General features: G+C 36.5%; 1 protein-coding gene across 1 annotated transcript in view; it reads right to left on the bottom strand.

Moving 5' to 3' along the window:
- The window catches only part of LOC133197070 (uncharacterized), a 62303-nt gene that overhangs the window by 37215 nt on the left and 8546 nt on the right, over positions 1-16542 (bottom strand). The window contains exons 4-9 of the mRNA XM_061332910.1: positions 12433-12471; positions 12199-12312; positions 7954-11203; positions 5391-6608; positions 1484-4808; positions 432-1420 (exon numbers count right to left, since the gene is read on the bottom strand). Of these exons, the coding sequence (XP_061188894.1) occupies positions 432-1420; positions 1484-4808; positions 5391-6608; positions 7954-11203; positions 12199-12312; positions 12433-12471 (8935 nt within the window). The remainder of the gene's footprint in view (positions 1-431; positions 1421-1483; positions 4809-5390; positions 6609-7953; positions 11204-12198; positions 12313-12432; positions 12472-16542) is intronic.

Below are 16542 nucleotides of genomic sequence, written 5' to 3'. Positions count from 1 at the left end.
CCGACTGAATAACGATCCCGACCGAAAAATGAACCGAACCGAAAATTAGAGATTTTGCACCGTGTATCAAACCGAGAAAAAATACCGCGGTGCATCGATACCGCGGTGAACCGTTTCACTCCTAAAATTCAAGTCTTCATTATTAGAAAAAAAAATAACTTAACAGAAAAAAACAAAATTAAAAATCAGGATCAGTATACAAACAAGAGGCCCATGGGCCACAATGCTCACCTGAATAACTTCAGCCTTGCTGTTCCTCCTCAGATTTTTTAAAAAAAAATTGTTATATTAGCATGAAAAAATTGTCACCCCATATCATGGTCTAAAAAGGTCTGAATCCACACAACATGTGGATGCTTCAATATGATTTACATGGTCTTGCAGTTATGACATTTTTTTCTTATATACATAAAAAAAAAATAAATAAGTACCTTGACTTTCCAAAGAGGACAGTTTCTGTAATGGATGCATCTTCTTAATTCCATCGTTTTCATGTAATGGATAAATCCTCTCTATTCCATCCTCCTCATCATTAGATGGCATGGGTTTTTCGTTGTCCGTTTGTTCATTAGATGTCTCTGGCCTTTCATTTTCTGTTTGGTTGGAGTTGAGCGTTGTGCGATTCCTACGTCCAGATAACTCTTGTCTGGACTGAGTGAGTCTTCTTTTACTGCAGTCCCCGTCAGAGTCACTGTTTGATCCACTGACAACTTCCTGTTTTAACTTCAGCCTTGAAGGAGTAAAGTCTGTATCACTCTCTGACCCAGAGACAATTTCTATGTCACTGTCAATGTACATACTTTTCACTGGTTTTTGGTCCATATTCTTCTTTGGTTTTCGTGGACTTCTTCTTCTGGGTGTAGGAGTTAGTTTACCTTCCTTCTCCTTCTTCAATGGTGTCCTCTTCAAAGACAACCTTTTTCTGAGTACCTTTCTTGGACTTGAACCATCTGCAGATTTGACTGGTGTCCTCTCCAACCTCTGGGAAGCTTTAGACTGTGCAGGAGTTTTTGCTGGGGTGGTGGGCTCCTCTTTTATAGTCAGTGCTCTATTATATGACACAGATAAAGCAGGATCAGCCTTCTCCTCTCTGAGAAACAATACCTCAGGTAACTCATCACTACTGGAATCAGACAAGGAAATGTGGATATCATCTAAAGACTTCAATGACAAGGCAGGTTTCTCTTCTTTTATTTCCAAGTCACTGTCACTTTCAAGCCTTGGAAGACGGCTCCTGTATTCTTTTTTACCATCTTCCTCATCATCATTTTCATCCTTGGAACTGCACTGTTGCATACATTCCTCCTGTTTTGTGGGAGTGACTTCCAATTTTGACACTTTAATAATGGCATCTTTCAAAATAATAGAATCCTTCTTGCTTGGACTTGTGCATGGGACTTCCTGACTCGAGTCAGAAGAGCTTTGTAATCTGCAAGGCTTCTTGCGTGGACTTGTGCATGTGACTTCCTGACTTGAGTCAGACGAGCTATATAATCTGCAAGGCTTTTTGGATGACCGACCATACAGCATTTCTAACTCGCTTTCACTGGTAGACTTTGTGCTGAGAACTTCTATAGCTTCTGAGTCAAACTCACTACTCCCTGACTGATGTTCTACACTATATCCAACAGTACCTTCACTTATTCCTCTGCTCTCCTCGGAATTCTGCTCATCTGCCTTAGACTCCAACACTTTGTGATCTTCTGAACCATCTTCAGAAAAATCTTTATTGTTTATCAGTCTTTCATCACGGTCACTTTGTTGTTCAAAGCTCTCACTTTCATGCTCTTGCAGGTCATTAGATGAATCCACAATTCCAGCACAATACTCTGCGGTGTAATCTATACTGGTAGAAGAATGTAAACTCCTTGGAGAACCTTCTGTTTTGGCTGCTTCAAAATTTTCCCCAACCTGAGGAAAGCTTTCATTTCCAATGGAATCCTCTGTTACTGATTGTACTCCCGAGATGGAATTCTCAGGCGATGAACCATCAGTTTCCTCCACATCTAATCCTACATCAGGAAAAGCAACATTTTCCAGAAGTAATTCACTCATTTGACTTGTCTCTGACTCAGTAGTGATGGATCTTCCTCTACCACTCACAATATGTATGTCACCCTCTCCTGGATATTTATGTTGATCACTGTCTTCATCCAAGTAGGTCTGATCTGAATCATGTTCCTGGTCTTGTTCCACATCAATTTCCAGATTATCTGCTTGTGTTTGTACTTCACAAGTTAGAGAACTATCCTGAGTGTCCATAACATTTTTCCCTTGAGAATTTGGTCTACCCATTTCCATGGTAATACCACAGCATTGTTCAATAGATGCCTGATAAATGGGAATGTTTTTTTGTTGAGAACTGGTCAAGGTTGACGAAGACTCCTGTGACAGACTTAAAACTTCCCTGATTTCTTCCTGGGTCTCATCTGGACAAGACTCATGATCAATACCACACCTGACTTTCTCGTCAAGAAGCTCAGCTGAGGAACTGGTCAATCCTTTTCCTGGTTGGTCAGTCTGTCCACTGTTATTGTTCGAGTCTTTGTCAGATAAACCATCATCCAATACAATCATTTTCGCAGAGCCAGTAGTCACAGAATTACTCTCTACTTCACCTTTACTCTGCACTTGTAAATCTGGAGAGGAATTCACCAGAAAGAAATGTTTGACAAGATTTCTCACCAGATCACATCTTAAAACTTTCTTATCAGTTTCTTTCCTCTCTTCCCAGTATGCTCGAATTTTGAAGAAATTAGAAACTATTTTCTTCACTGGTTTAATCTCCTCCTCAGAGAGGAGTCTCTGTTTCTTTGCTGGAATACCACCTCCACATGGTGGCGTCTCAGTTTCTGTTGTCTTTCTTTTCCGACTCTTTGATAACACTTCCTGCTCCTGTTTTTCAGAAGAAAATTCCAAAGATTCCTCTAAAAGGTTTGTACAAACAGTTTCTGTTAAGGTTGTGGTTGGAACTTTTCCTCCAGACAGGCTGTATCCTTCTGCATCTTCAGTGGGAAAAACAGAATTTTCAGCATCAGATCCTATTTCAACCTCACACTTAGTTGCTTTTGATTCAGAGACTGAAGAAGTCCTTATATCAGAGTCTTTCTCCGCTGCATTTTCAGGTAAAATCATGTCTGAAATTTCCTCAAAATCTTGTTTCTCCACAGACTTCCCTTTGTCAGGATTACAGCATAAGTTCTCATCTTTAATGTTAAACAAAGAGTTCCTGTCCTCAGCATCACAACTTTCATCTTGTTGACTGTCTGAGCTGGATTTGTTCGGAATATTCTCTCTGACAGAGTGGAGTTCATGGCTTCCATGTGAATCATCCAGATAATTACTTACAGGATCAAAATTTTCTGTTGAACAGCTAAGTTGGTGTGAATGAACTGAACTGACATGTACAACACTGCTTCCTGAATTGGATTCTTTCGTGGGGCAGATAAGTGGTGTTCCATCATTTGAATTCACACCCGCACTACTGTTAACTGCGGAGCAGCTTAGTTTATGAACATCAACATTATTCTGTGAATTAGTCTCCTCAGTTGAGCACTTTAACCCATGTGAAGCAGACGAGTTACTAAATTCAAGGTTATTGCTTACTGGATCGGCTTCTTCTGCTAAACATCTTACCGGGTAAGAATCAACTGACTGAACACTGACACTCTTGTCCACTGAATCAGATTCATCTGTGGACGAGTTTAATTGATTTGGATGAGCTGACTCATCATTAAGTTTATTGCTTACTGAATTAGTCTCTTTAGTGGAGCAGCTGAGCTGATGCAGATCATCTGACTTGCTTTCCAGGTTACTGCTTACCATATTGGATTCTTTCACACAGCAGCTTAAATGAAGGCATTCAACTGATTGATCATCCATACTATTCCTTACAACATCCATTTCTTCTGCTGGACAGCTGATCTGGTCTGAGGCAACTGTATTCATAAGATCCAGACTATTGCTTACTACATCGGATTCTTCTGCTGGACAGCTGATCTGGTCTGAACCAACTGAATTTATACGATCCAAACTATTGCTTACTGAACTAGATTTCTCCGTGGAACAGCTTAACTGATTAGGATCAATATAAAAGGTACAAACTAGATCACTAGAAGTAACACTGGATGTTAAAGGCTCCATCATGTCTGCACAAGATTCTGTCTCTGCATTGCCTTCATTGGAAACCATTTTCTCTATCATTTCATTGTTTACATCTTGTTCATCTTTCTCCAACTTTTCTTTGTCTAACTTGTCATTCTCAATAATGTCTTCATGTTCTAAATCTTTACTTCTATATATGTCACCATTTGGTTCTTCATCAACTTCCAACTCTGATTTTAAAACACAATCTTTATGTAAATCTGTTTCCTTATTGCTAGACATTTCATCCTTTTCCACTTCTTCAGTATTTTTTTCCTGACACTTCAGATTACATTGATCGTCAGGAGACAGTTTGTCATTTGTCTCCTCATTCCCATCCTGACCCACATCCTCCCACCTGCTTTGTATCTCACTCACCCTCTCCCTCTGTTCAATGGTGTGCTCAATATCTGGACTCAAATCTGTGTGTATATGAATGTCTTCATCAATCACACCTTTGCTTAATATTACATCACTACAAACATCTCTCTCCACACATGAACCGTCCGTAACATGATCGGGCCTGTTTGGGCTTTTTACTTGCGAGTGTGACAGTGAAGCTTCTTGGGTAAAACTTACTCCAGAGCTGGAGTTTAATACATTCTTCTTTACTTCTGTATCCTCTACAGGTTTAGGATGGTCTTCACTCTGATGGTTCACAGATCCTTAAAGAAAAACACCAAAGCCATCAGGGCCTCAGTCTAAATGTTATCACTTCATCATATTCATAGTGAAACTATCACAAATTATTTGTAAGCTTTAAAAAGGGTTTAATGTTAACCCCTGAATAATTTTTCTACAGGAATTTGTATTATTTGCTATAAGACTTTAGGCAAGATATACATGTGCAACTTTACTGTAATTAGTGTGCACGTCAAAGTCAAGACTGAAGTCAAAGAATATTTTACAAAACGTTTTCTTGATCTAAAAGCATTTTTAAGCATAGTGAAAATATAAGAGACTAATTAAGTTTGCAATAAATATTTCCTGTAGCATACTGTAAAATTGAAACCTTCAAGATTTTTAAAACATGCTATAGAAAATCTGCTTTTTAAATCTTAAATATCTAACTTTGAAGACATTACAAGAGAAACAATGATGATCTGAGGATGAAAACAAACAAGATGAGGATATTAAAGAAAGGAGATTAGAAGATTCACTTCTGATATCTTGGAAAATGTCATTCTTTTCAGTATTTGAGAGAAAAGAAAGTTTAATCACAATAGAATCTCTAAAGTCAGACTTACCTATTATACACTCCCCCTGTCTGGGGTCCTCAGTCTGATGTTGCAGTACCTTGTCCGACGTGTCCACAATCTGTACTTGGGTTTCAGATTCATTTGGAGGTAAAACTTTTTCAGACTGGACCATTATTTTTTCCAAGGTGCCCAAGTACTTCGTCTGACTCAGATGAGAAGCTTCATCAGATATGTCTGTACTAATCTCCATGATACCATTTTCTTCAGTATCATCAAAGTTCCCTATTCTAGTTAATGCCGAGAGATGACTTTGCATTTGGTCTTCCACCACTTTGATAATCCATTCTATACATCTCTTTACATCATTATCCATCAAAGGATATACTTCAGGGTTTCCTTCACCAGTATCTGAGATCCCTCCCTCTAAATCTTCACATGCTTTGATTACCACATTTTTCTGTTCTTCATCTTTTTCATCCACACTTAGAGATTCATCATCTGCTGACAAAGGATTTCTAAGGTCTTCATCGATCTCTGAATCATTGTTTTCCTCCTTGACAACCCTTTCATCCCCCTTTTCCTGGTCTGTTTCATCAGTAACAGCCCTCACAGTCAATATTCTCTTCCCATCTTCACCTACTTCATCAACAAGTTCTTCTAGATCTTGTATAAAATTCACTTTCTGTATGTTGTCCTTTCCATTGACTCCATCATATAATTCACTAGCACTGTTTATCATCCCCTTTAGTATTTTCTCATTTAATTGTTCTCCCTCCTCTTCTTGCTTCTTCACACTCTTCTTCCCTTCCTCCTCACTCTGATCTTCCCCTTTCCTGACATTTTCCATGTCATCCCGATCTATATTCTGTTCTATACTTTCTATCATCTCTTCACTAATAATGTCCTTCCCAGTCTTCATCTCTTTGTTCTGATATCCTTCCCTCACTTCTTCATCTTCCATGCTCATCATCACTTCTTCTTCCCATACTTCACTAAATCCATCATCGTTATCATTAAAACATTTTTCTTCCCCGTCACCTTCAGTACAATTGAACTCTTCTGTTACATTTTTGGTTTCTGTCTGTACAGCATCCTCCCCACTGTCTTCCTCAATCTCTGCTCTATCTTTATCCTCCACATTGTCTTCCTCATTCTCTGCTTTATCTTCATCCACCCAATCATTTACACTGTAGTCTACAGAGTCTGCTAACAGAAAGCTGGTCCTGGTCACTTTCTGTGGAGAAATAGTCAACACTGGCTCATCTACTGAAAGTAAACAAGAACACATCTTAACTTAGTCTTCTATCTTCACCAAAAGGTGATTTCCATATAAAATCATGCTATTTTTTTTTTTTTTTTTTTTTTTTACATATTCTTGTATCTCCCTTTGGGGAAAAAAAGAGTAGTGTACATGTATATCCCTCCATTTGTAAAATATTATCCCTCCCCCCTCTATACACAATGCTTCTTTTTGGAAACTTAGTTTTAAACTACATCCATGTACAAGGGGTTATCAATTATCAAAAAGTTCGTGGACTGGCACCATAAAATCAAAACCTCTCAATTTTTACACATTTATGTAACAATATACTTCCTATCATCAGAATTAATTATTTAAACGTTTTATCTTTGAATAAAAAATTAATGTTTTTACCATGCGGCCCAACCTCAAACTACGATGTATTTTGACCATGAGTCTACTTGTGATGAACCTTTTGATATATGAGCATTTGTAATCCAATTTGTCAAGATAAGTCACTCATGTGACATGATACAATTCGTACAATATACAGTTTTCACCTCATTTTGTAATTTGTATGAGATCTTATCGTAAATTCTATATAAGAGTGGTTAAAAAAAACTAGTGGTTGAACATGACGGTAGAAATTAAAGGGCTAGGGTTACCGTTTCCTGAAATTCATTCAGAAAGTCACATTGTTAGACTTTGAAAATGTTTAAACAGGCCAGGAAGAGGCAAAATCAGTTTAAATGACTGTTTTTAAATGCCACAAAAAAGATTCAGAGAGAGGAAAGACATGTTGAATGCTGATTCGCAGCGTGGTGCCCAGTCATTCAAGTTGAAAGTAAAATTGCTCGTGTGTGGTAGAAATTGAACTCTAACAAGAGAATTAAGCTGCTAAAGTCAAGAAAAGGATCTCCCTCTTTTGTACATATCCCTTTACAATATTGTGCATTGAAATCAACTGTTTAGCAAATTCTAGTCATACATACCAGAGCGCTTTCAATCAATATTTAATTCTAGATTATCTCACCAAGAAAAGTATGGTGAGGCAAATAGAGTGGACACCGAGAAGCAATGATGATGTTGTGGAACATTAAGATAATTCAATGGCACAAGTGCAATGACTTTGTATTTGAGAATAAATCGGCAGATTACCAATATATCAAGCTAATATTTTTCACACCTCTTAAACTTTTGCTGTTTTATGTTTCCTATAAAGATTGTTAGTACATAGTATTAATTTTACAGCATCAGTCCACAAATACATAGTCATGCAGAAAAATTATGATCAGAAATGCTTACTTGAGCCTATGTCTCAAATGAGTTAATTGTGAAAAAAAAAATTTTCTTTATATTCAAGCTACATACCATTTAGGTTTTCATTATGGCTTTTTGATGTTACTGCTGCCTGTTCACATTTTTCAACATTCTTATCTGGTTTATTTACTCTCTTCTCAGGTTCATAAAAACTCTTCTCAGATGTTGTTGCCTGTACAACTTCTTCATTACTCTGATTTGGTTCATATAAATTTTTCTCAATAGCACAGGAATATGCCTGTTCTTCCTCTTTACCCCGATCTGAAAAGGCCTGTGCACCCTCATCAATCTTCTTATCTGATTCATACACATTATTCTTGGATGTTGTTGCTTCTACAAACTCTTGATTACTCTTTGCTGATTCCTGGATTTTCTTCTGAGAAGTAACAGTGTGTACACCCTCTTCTTTACTCAGATCTTGTTCATACACATCCTTCTGAGAAGTAACTGTCTGTTCATCCTCTTCTTTACTCTGATCTTGTTCATAAACATCCTTCTCAGAGGTTAACTCCTGAATACAGTCTTCACCACTTTGATCTAGAACAGATGTCACTGCTGTCTGTATATATTCTTCTTGATCTGCACCTTTTCCATACTTTTCAAAAGTTAATGCTGCATTTCTGAATTCTTCTTTATCACTTGTATAAATACCATCCTTTTCAGAAGTAAATACCTGTTGAAGTTCTACACTTTGATGTTGGCCATTTCCATCACACAGAGAAGTCAGCTTCTGAGGAGATCCATGAAGACCCTCTACCACATCTTTTTCCATCAGAATATCATTTTCATTCTCTTTCTCAACATCTGCCTCCTGTTCTTGCACCTCATTTACAACAACTCTGTCATCAGTTTCATCAAATAAGAAATCATTGTCCATCTCAGATTCATCATAGGTATAATCTATTGAGTCTGACAAAACGAATCGAGATCCATCTAAGTTATTTTCAGCTGAAAGAGTCACTTCATTAGCATATACAGTAGTAACCATCTCATGAGAAACAAAATCAGGTTTACTTTCTGATTCATATAAAAGATTACTTGTATTACTGTCTGTGGCAGACTCATATTCATCACAACTTTGTAACAAGTCTAAATTCTTTTCTTTCTCAATTTCAGGTTCACATGGTTTCTTAAGTATTTCCTTAACTGTAGTACTGACTGTCTCTGCATTCTGCTCCTGATGAGAGGACCAACTCAGTTCAGATGAATTACTTATGTCAGGTGAATTAGTATTCATGTTTTTTGTTTGTGCTGCATCTTCCTGCTGAACTGAAGACTCAGTCTCTGGACAAGTTTGACTATCCACTGCTTTTTCTCTTGTAGCAATCTGCATGGTAACTGGACAAGAAACCATTTCTAAATCTCCATCAGAAGGTGCCTCATCCTCTTGACTAGGTATGGTTGCTAGAACAGGTGCTCTGTCCTCTGGGGTTGCTTCAATAAGTGACCTGTCCTCTGGACATGATAGAAAAGATGCTCTATCCTCTGGATATGATAGAACAGGTGCTCTGTCATTTTGAATTACTAGTACAGATGTTTTGTTCTCTGGACTTGCTAGAACAGGTACTCTGTCCTCTGGATATGATAGAACAGGGGCTCTGTCCTTTTGAATTGCTAGTACAGATGTTTTGTTCTCTGGACTTGCTAGAACAGGTGCTCTGTCCTCTTGACTTTCTAATAAAGGTGTTTTGTCCACTTGATCTGCAGAATAGTGTGCTTTGTTCTCTTGACATGCTTGAACAGGTGCTCTGTCCACTGGACTTGCTAGAACAGGTGCCTTGTCCTCTGGACTTGCCAGAACAGGTGCTCTGTCCTCTAGACTTGCTAGAAGGGATGTCTTAACTTCTGGACTTGCTGGAAAGGATGTCTTGTCCTCTTGACTCTCTAGAACAAGTGTTGTGTCCTCCTGATTTGGTAGAACAGGTGCTCTGTCCTCTGGACTTGCCAGTTCAGGTGTATTATAATCTGGACCTGGTAGAATGGGTATTTTGTCTTCTGGACTTGCTAAAATATGAGGATTGTAATCTTGGCTTCCTGGAACAGGTGTTCTGTCCTCTGAACTTGCTAAAACAGGTGTTCTGGCCTGTTGATTCACTAGAACACTTGCTCCATCCTCTTGAATTGGAAGAACAGGTGCTCTGTATTCTGGACTTGGTAAAACAGGGCCTGTGTTTTCTTGACTTGCTAGAGCAAGTGTCATGTCCTCTGGACTTCCTAAAGCAGGTGTTTTGTCCTCTGGACTTGTTAAAACAGATGTCATGACCTCTAGATTTGCTAAAACAAATACCCTGTCCTCTGGACTTACCAAAACAGATGCTCTGTCCTCTTGACTACCAAGAATGGGTACCCTGTTCTCTGGACTTCCTAGCACAGATGTTTTCTCCTCTTGACTTGCTAATTTAGGTGTTTTCTCCTCTGGACTTGGTAGAATGGGTACTCTGTCCTCTTGACTTGCTAAAACATGAGCTTCATCTTCTTGACTTGCTAGAAAAGGTGCTCCATGACTTGCTACAATAAATGCTCCAGCCTCTTGACTTCGAAGAACAGGTGCCCTGTCCTCTGAAAGTAGTAGAACAGGTGCTCTGTCCTCTTGAATTGCTAGAACAGCTGTTTTGTTCTCTTGACTTAGTAAAACAAGTGCTCTGTCCTCTGGACTTGCTTGAACAGGTGAAGTTTTCTCTGGAGTTGTTTGATCAGGTCCCCTGTCCTCTATCCTTGCTAGAATAGATTTTCTGACCTCTTGATTTGGTAGAAAAGGTGCCTTGTCCTCTGGACTTGCTAGTGCAGGTGCCCTGTCCTCTGGACTTTGTAGAACAGTTGCTCTGTCCTCTTGACTTGCTAGTGCAGGTGCCCTGTCCTCTGGACTTTGTAGAACAGTTGCTCTGTCCTCTTGACTTGCTAGTGCAGGTGCCCTTTCCTCTGGACTTTGTAGAACAGGCGCTCTGTCCACTGGACCTGCTAAAACAGGAATTCTATCCTCTGGACTTGCTAGAACATCATGATCTGTTTGTAATGGTGCATTCTCATCACTGTGATTTGACTCGGTATGTATTCCAGTTTTCTTTCGAGATTCTTTATCTGATAATAGAGCTTCTTCTGCTCCAGACTCTTCATTTGGGATTCTTTGATAAAGAATTTCTGTATCACGAGGACAGATTTCCATAGGCTTCTCAGTGGATGACTTCTCTATGCCTCCTGAGGAGGAGGTTGTTGTCTGGGGAATTTTCATGTCGTCAGTCTGTGATACTGTTGAGTTATTGTCTGTCCCTGTAACAGCTGCTGCTTCTTCACTTTTTCTCTTCTGAAAAAAAAGAATCAGAGGTGTTAATGGTCACCTGAGTATCAGGAGTATTTCAACATACTATGCTCTAATTTTTTTTAAAATACCAATTTAAATTTTTCCAAAGTTGTGCATACCACAACACAAAATTAACTGATCAAAGTTCTACAACATAATTTGTCAAAACCAGATACAGTGGTTCCGTGAAAATTGGTCACATTAGACAGAATCCAGAGTGCAGGAAAAATGCAGGAATATAGTCATATTGTTATTAATTTCCCTTTGTTTTATTCACAAGTACCATGTATATGCTGGAAAAAGATTAAATTATTCCAAATTCTTGGAATCCAAAAATTAATCAAAAGTATATACATGATTAACTGTAATTTTTTTTCGTTCACAAAGTTGGAGACTTTAAATTCAAAGTAAGATGTAACCAGTGTGCGTTACGGGATTTTACAATCCATCCATATAGTTTTGGATTTTATTATTAACCTTGTGATATCCAGTTTGAAATGCATTTCCTCCAAAAATGGCAAAACATGATTTATGTGCGAGTTATTTGTTTAAAATAATAATGAGAATTGTACATTTATCAACATACTGTCCTGAAATTAAAGAACTACTATTTATTTTGTAATAAATATTTATTAATTTAACAGGTTGAAACAATAAATGTTACTACAACGGTTGGTATCTATGTGGATTTCTGAGTGCAAGAGATAGTTGAATTCTACACATTTATATCATTTAACAAATATTAAGGGTGCATTTTGCAAGTCAAATAGCATATTCCACATAAACACATAAAATTTGATTATTATTAAAATGACATTGAAATTTACATTTGAAATTAACATTGACATTTACAATTGTTATTCAGGAAAACAATTATCCATACTTTATTCTAACAAAATTTACTTGTATTCAACTTTGCAGTACAATGACCTATAACATCTCTAATCACATAATCCCAAATAAAAGTCAGACAACTGATCAAATGGAAGAGTACTTACAAGTGTTAAAATATCTTTCTTGGTAAATGTCCGAGTTTGATTTCTCTCTCTTTTGGAAGCCAACTTCTTGGGAGTCAGTTTCTTAGGAACAGCAAATTGTCCTTTCACTGGAGTCTGCAGAGAATAAAAACATTGTAATAACATTAACTTCGTAAAATCCCTATAGCTTCACTAAATTGTTTTTAAAAACATAAACTTTGTATTCATTTATTACAATTTCCTGCTTGGACTTACTTTTTTAGTAGGTTTTAATTCACAGCAACACTTTTCAAACTGAAAATATTCATAAATTGAGCAAATTAATATGGTGCAAAATTCTTGTTTTCATGAATGTTAAAAGTTATTCTAAAGGACTATATTCGGTAATAACCAATATTTGCCCCCAAAATCAAACTTTGACGGAGAAATATGTAATTATGTTCTGATACAGGGGAATATCTGCAGACTTCAAAGCACTGAATATTTTCATAAGCCATGACGCCATATGTTAGATATGACGTCAGAAAGATGACGTAAATTCAAAATTTCAATGATTTATACAGAAAAAGTGTATATTACGTCGATAATTTGAGTAAAAGTCATCGAGCGCAGGTCTGCTCCAACTCAATATTTTGATATAATGTGTAGAATGATAATATCAATGAAATATGTAATTATTGTTCTTGAGCAGGCCTGCACTCTATAAATTCTATAGTAAAAATTGAATAAATTTTGTCCATTTTTTCCTTTTTCTGAAAAATAACACAAAATCCGAATAGTTTGTGACGTCATAGAAACAAAAGTTGCCAATAATCTACTTCGAAACTCTAATATTTTTTGTTAATTTAGATTTCTCACACAATATACACAATTCAGCACATTTCAAGAAATTTTCAAAATATGACTTTTGTGGGGGCAAAAATGTGCATATACCGCATATAGTTCTTTCTACATAGTGCTTTGTAAATTTATTTAAACAATAATATGCTTTCTTTGGTTGTTAGTACAGGAATTAATGTTGCAGCTGTTGCAGAAAAAATACATAACCCGCATCAGCGGGTAATGTGAATTTTTTCTGCAATAGCTGCGACGTTCATTCCCGTACTAACAAACAAAGACATTTTATTGTTTATATTTATATCTTTATAAAAAAAAAAAACAAAGTAAATTAAATATGTTAAATATTGTATTATAGATGAGTATGTCACTGTATGCATAATTGATGGAACAGCTTGCTTAAGAAATCTATGCTGGTGGCTTGCTTAGTGTTGTTTATGGACTGATTAACGGCAATGGTTTTTGTAAGAAATAAAGGAAATAATATTCTGTGGATGTAAATATTTCAACTTAACTACATTTTAAGGTTTTTTGTTATACATGTATTGTTGTTCTACTATAAAACAAGAGGCCCATGGGCCACAACGCTCACCTGAGTACCGTAAAGTCGCGAGTATTGGCCGCAATGGTGTAAAAGACGCACCCCCAAAGTTGGGGTGAAAATCCTGAAAAAAACGCAGGTCCTATGTAAAATGCGCATCCAAAAAATGCATAAATTGGATGTGACTTTAATTTTTCTAGTACAGTAACTAAAGATGAAAGTAAGAAAATTTACGAATCTAAAACGAAAGTAGCAAGTCAGCTTTTTTACTCTACGTATCATAAGTGTGCATGTGTGAACATTTAAATTTAATCTTTTAAATAATTATCTAACCAGAGATGATAAAAGAAATACCTGATTATTTTCTTTTCAAATTAATTCCAAGCGTGTTATGAAGTTATGCTTACCAGTATAATGCATAACAAGCGTGTGTCCGTATTTACGTAAACAAAAATCATACCCAAGCGATATTAGTGTCAAAGGTTTGGCTTTGCATAATTAAACAGTTCTTGGTATCCATTGATAATTATTTTAGTTAGCTAGTGCAATGAACAATCAGTGCTGTGCCCATGATGATGTGCTAAATGAACATTTTAATATTTATGTCTTATGAATATTTTCTTGAATGTTACAAAATACGTTTTTATATGTGCTTCCGACTGAAATATGTTTTAATAAAGTTCTTTTTAAAAACGCATCGCTTTCATTGCAGGTGTCCAGGTGATAATTGTTTAATAAACAATGGTCATGTCCTACGTGACAACATAGACTGAAGTTATGTATAGCAATGACGCAACAATAGAATCCCTAGCGATTTGCACCTCTAATTGCATATCTGAAATTTAAAAAAAATAAAAATAAGATATTGAATTATGGATAATTCAGAATATATCACAAAGATTATAGTTGTTGACTCATTTATAAGTATTAATATATCTATGTCTTAAGGTGTCATAACAGTATTTCATTTGAGGTTCACGTCAAATCATGGCTGACACAAAATAATTCCTGAATCTTCCCTTCCGATTCGGGCATTTTAACAAGAGACTGGAGCTGAATTTTTTTATGAGATGAAAAACAATATGTAAACTTCCTGTATTGACTAGATTCATTACAAGAGGCCCATGGGCCTTGAATTGCTCTTCTGATAAACTGTACAACCTATCACTTCTATTTGAAGCCTCAAAGTATCCTTTATATTTACATAAACCCTTGAAATTCCAATTCACACTCTGAGAACCCAAGATGATTCTAAGCCAATTAGTACCTGAGAGTTGGTCATGGTGACCTACTTATCACTTGTCATTCTCTGAGGACCCATCAACTAAGTTTGATGATTCTAAGCCAATTAATACCTAAAATATTTTTTAAAATTATAATCATAAAATTTTATAAGTAGGTCAAAGTGACCTACTTTTCAATTGTTTTACTCCAAGGACCCAAGATGCATCAACTGACAAAGTTTGATGATTCTAAGCCAATTAGTACCTGTAATATTTAATTAAAGCCATAAATTTTCAAAAGTAGGTCACCGTGACCTACTTTTCAGTTGCTGTACTCCGAGGACCAAAGATACATTGACTGACAAAGTTTGATGATTCTAGCCAATAAGTACCCAAAATATTTAATTACAGCCATAAATTTTCAAAAGTAGGTCACAGTGACCTACTTTTCAGTCAACCTACTCCGAAGACCCAAGATGCATCAACTGACAAATTTTGACGATTCTAAGCCAAATAATTCCTGAAAATATTAAATACAGCCATAAAATTTCAAAAGTAGGTCACGGTGACCTACTTTTCAGTTGTTGTACTCCGAGGACCCAAGACGCATCAACTGACAAAGTTTTATAATTCTAAGCCAATTAGTACCCGAAATATTTGATTAAAGCCATAAATTTTCAAAAGTAGGTCATGGTGACCTACTTTTCAGTTGTTGTACTCCGAGGACCCATGACACCTAAACTGACAAAGTTTTATAATTCTAAGCCAATTAGTACCCGAAATATTTTATTAAAGCCATAAATTTTCCGAAAGTAGGTCACGGTGACCTACTTTTTAGTCTACCTACTCCGAAGACCCATGACGCATCAACTGACAAAGTTTGATGATTCTAAGCCAATTAGTACCCGAAATATTTAATTAAAGCCATAAATTTTCAAAAGTAGGTCACGGTGACCTACTTTTTAGTCGATCTACTCTGAAGACCCAAGATGCATCAACTGACAAAGTTTGATGATTCTAAGCCAATTAGTACCTGAAATATTTAATTATCGCCATAAATTTCCAAAAGTAGGTCACTGTGACCTACTTTTTAGTCGACCTACTCCGAAGACCCAAGATGCATCAACTGACAAAGTTTGATGATTCTAAGCCAATTAGTACCCGAAATATTTAATTAACGCCATAAATTTTCAAAAGTAGGTCACTGTGACCTACTTTTTAGTTGACCTACTCCGAAGACCCAAGATGCATCAACTGACAAAGTTTGATGATTCTAAGCCAATTAGTACCTGAAATATTTAATTATAGTCATATAAATTGAAAAGTAGGTCATGGTGACCTACTTTTCAGTTGACCTTTTTTGAGGACCCAAGATGCATCAACTTACAAAGTTTTATGATCATAGGACTTAAAATGTCCAAATTATGCCTCTAAAATGCTTTGAAATCGAATGCCTGCAAAGTTCAAAAAGTAGGTCACTGTGACCTACTTTTTAATAAATATGTTTTATGGCCCCAAGATGCATCATCTTACAAGATTTAATGATTCTAAGCCTTCCCGTATTCGAATTAATGACCTTAATTGTTTTAAAAAAGATTAGCCATAAAATTCAAAAAGTAGGTCAAGGTGACCTACTTTTTAGTTGACGTACTTTGAGGACCCAAGATGCATCAACTGACAAAGTTTGATGATCATAGGCCTTAAATTGTTCAAAATATGCCTCTAAATCATTTTGAAAAAGAATGGCCGCAAAATTTAAAAAGT

Source organism: Saccostrea echinata, unplaced genomic scaffold, assembly GCF_033153115.1.
Source record: "Saccostrea echinata isolate AGI-Se365-2 ecotype Australia unplaced genomic scaffold, CSIRO_AGI_Sech_v1 ptg000030l, whole genome shotgun sequence".
Lineage (NCBI taxonomy): Eukaryota > Metazoa > Mollusca > Bivalvia > Ostreida > Ostreidae > Saccostrea > Saccostrea echinata.
Note: the sequence above shows the minus strand (reverse complement) of the source record. Positions and strands in the feature narration are given on the sequence as shown.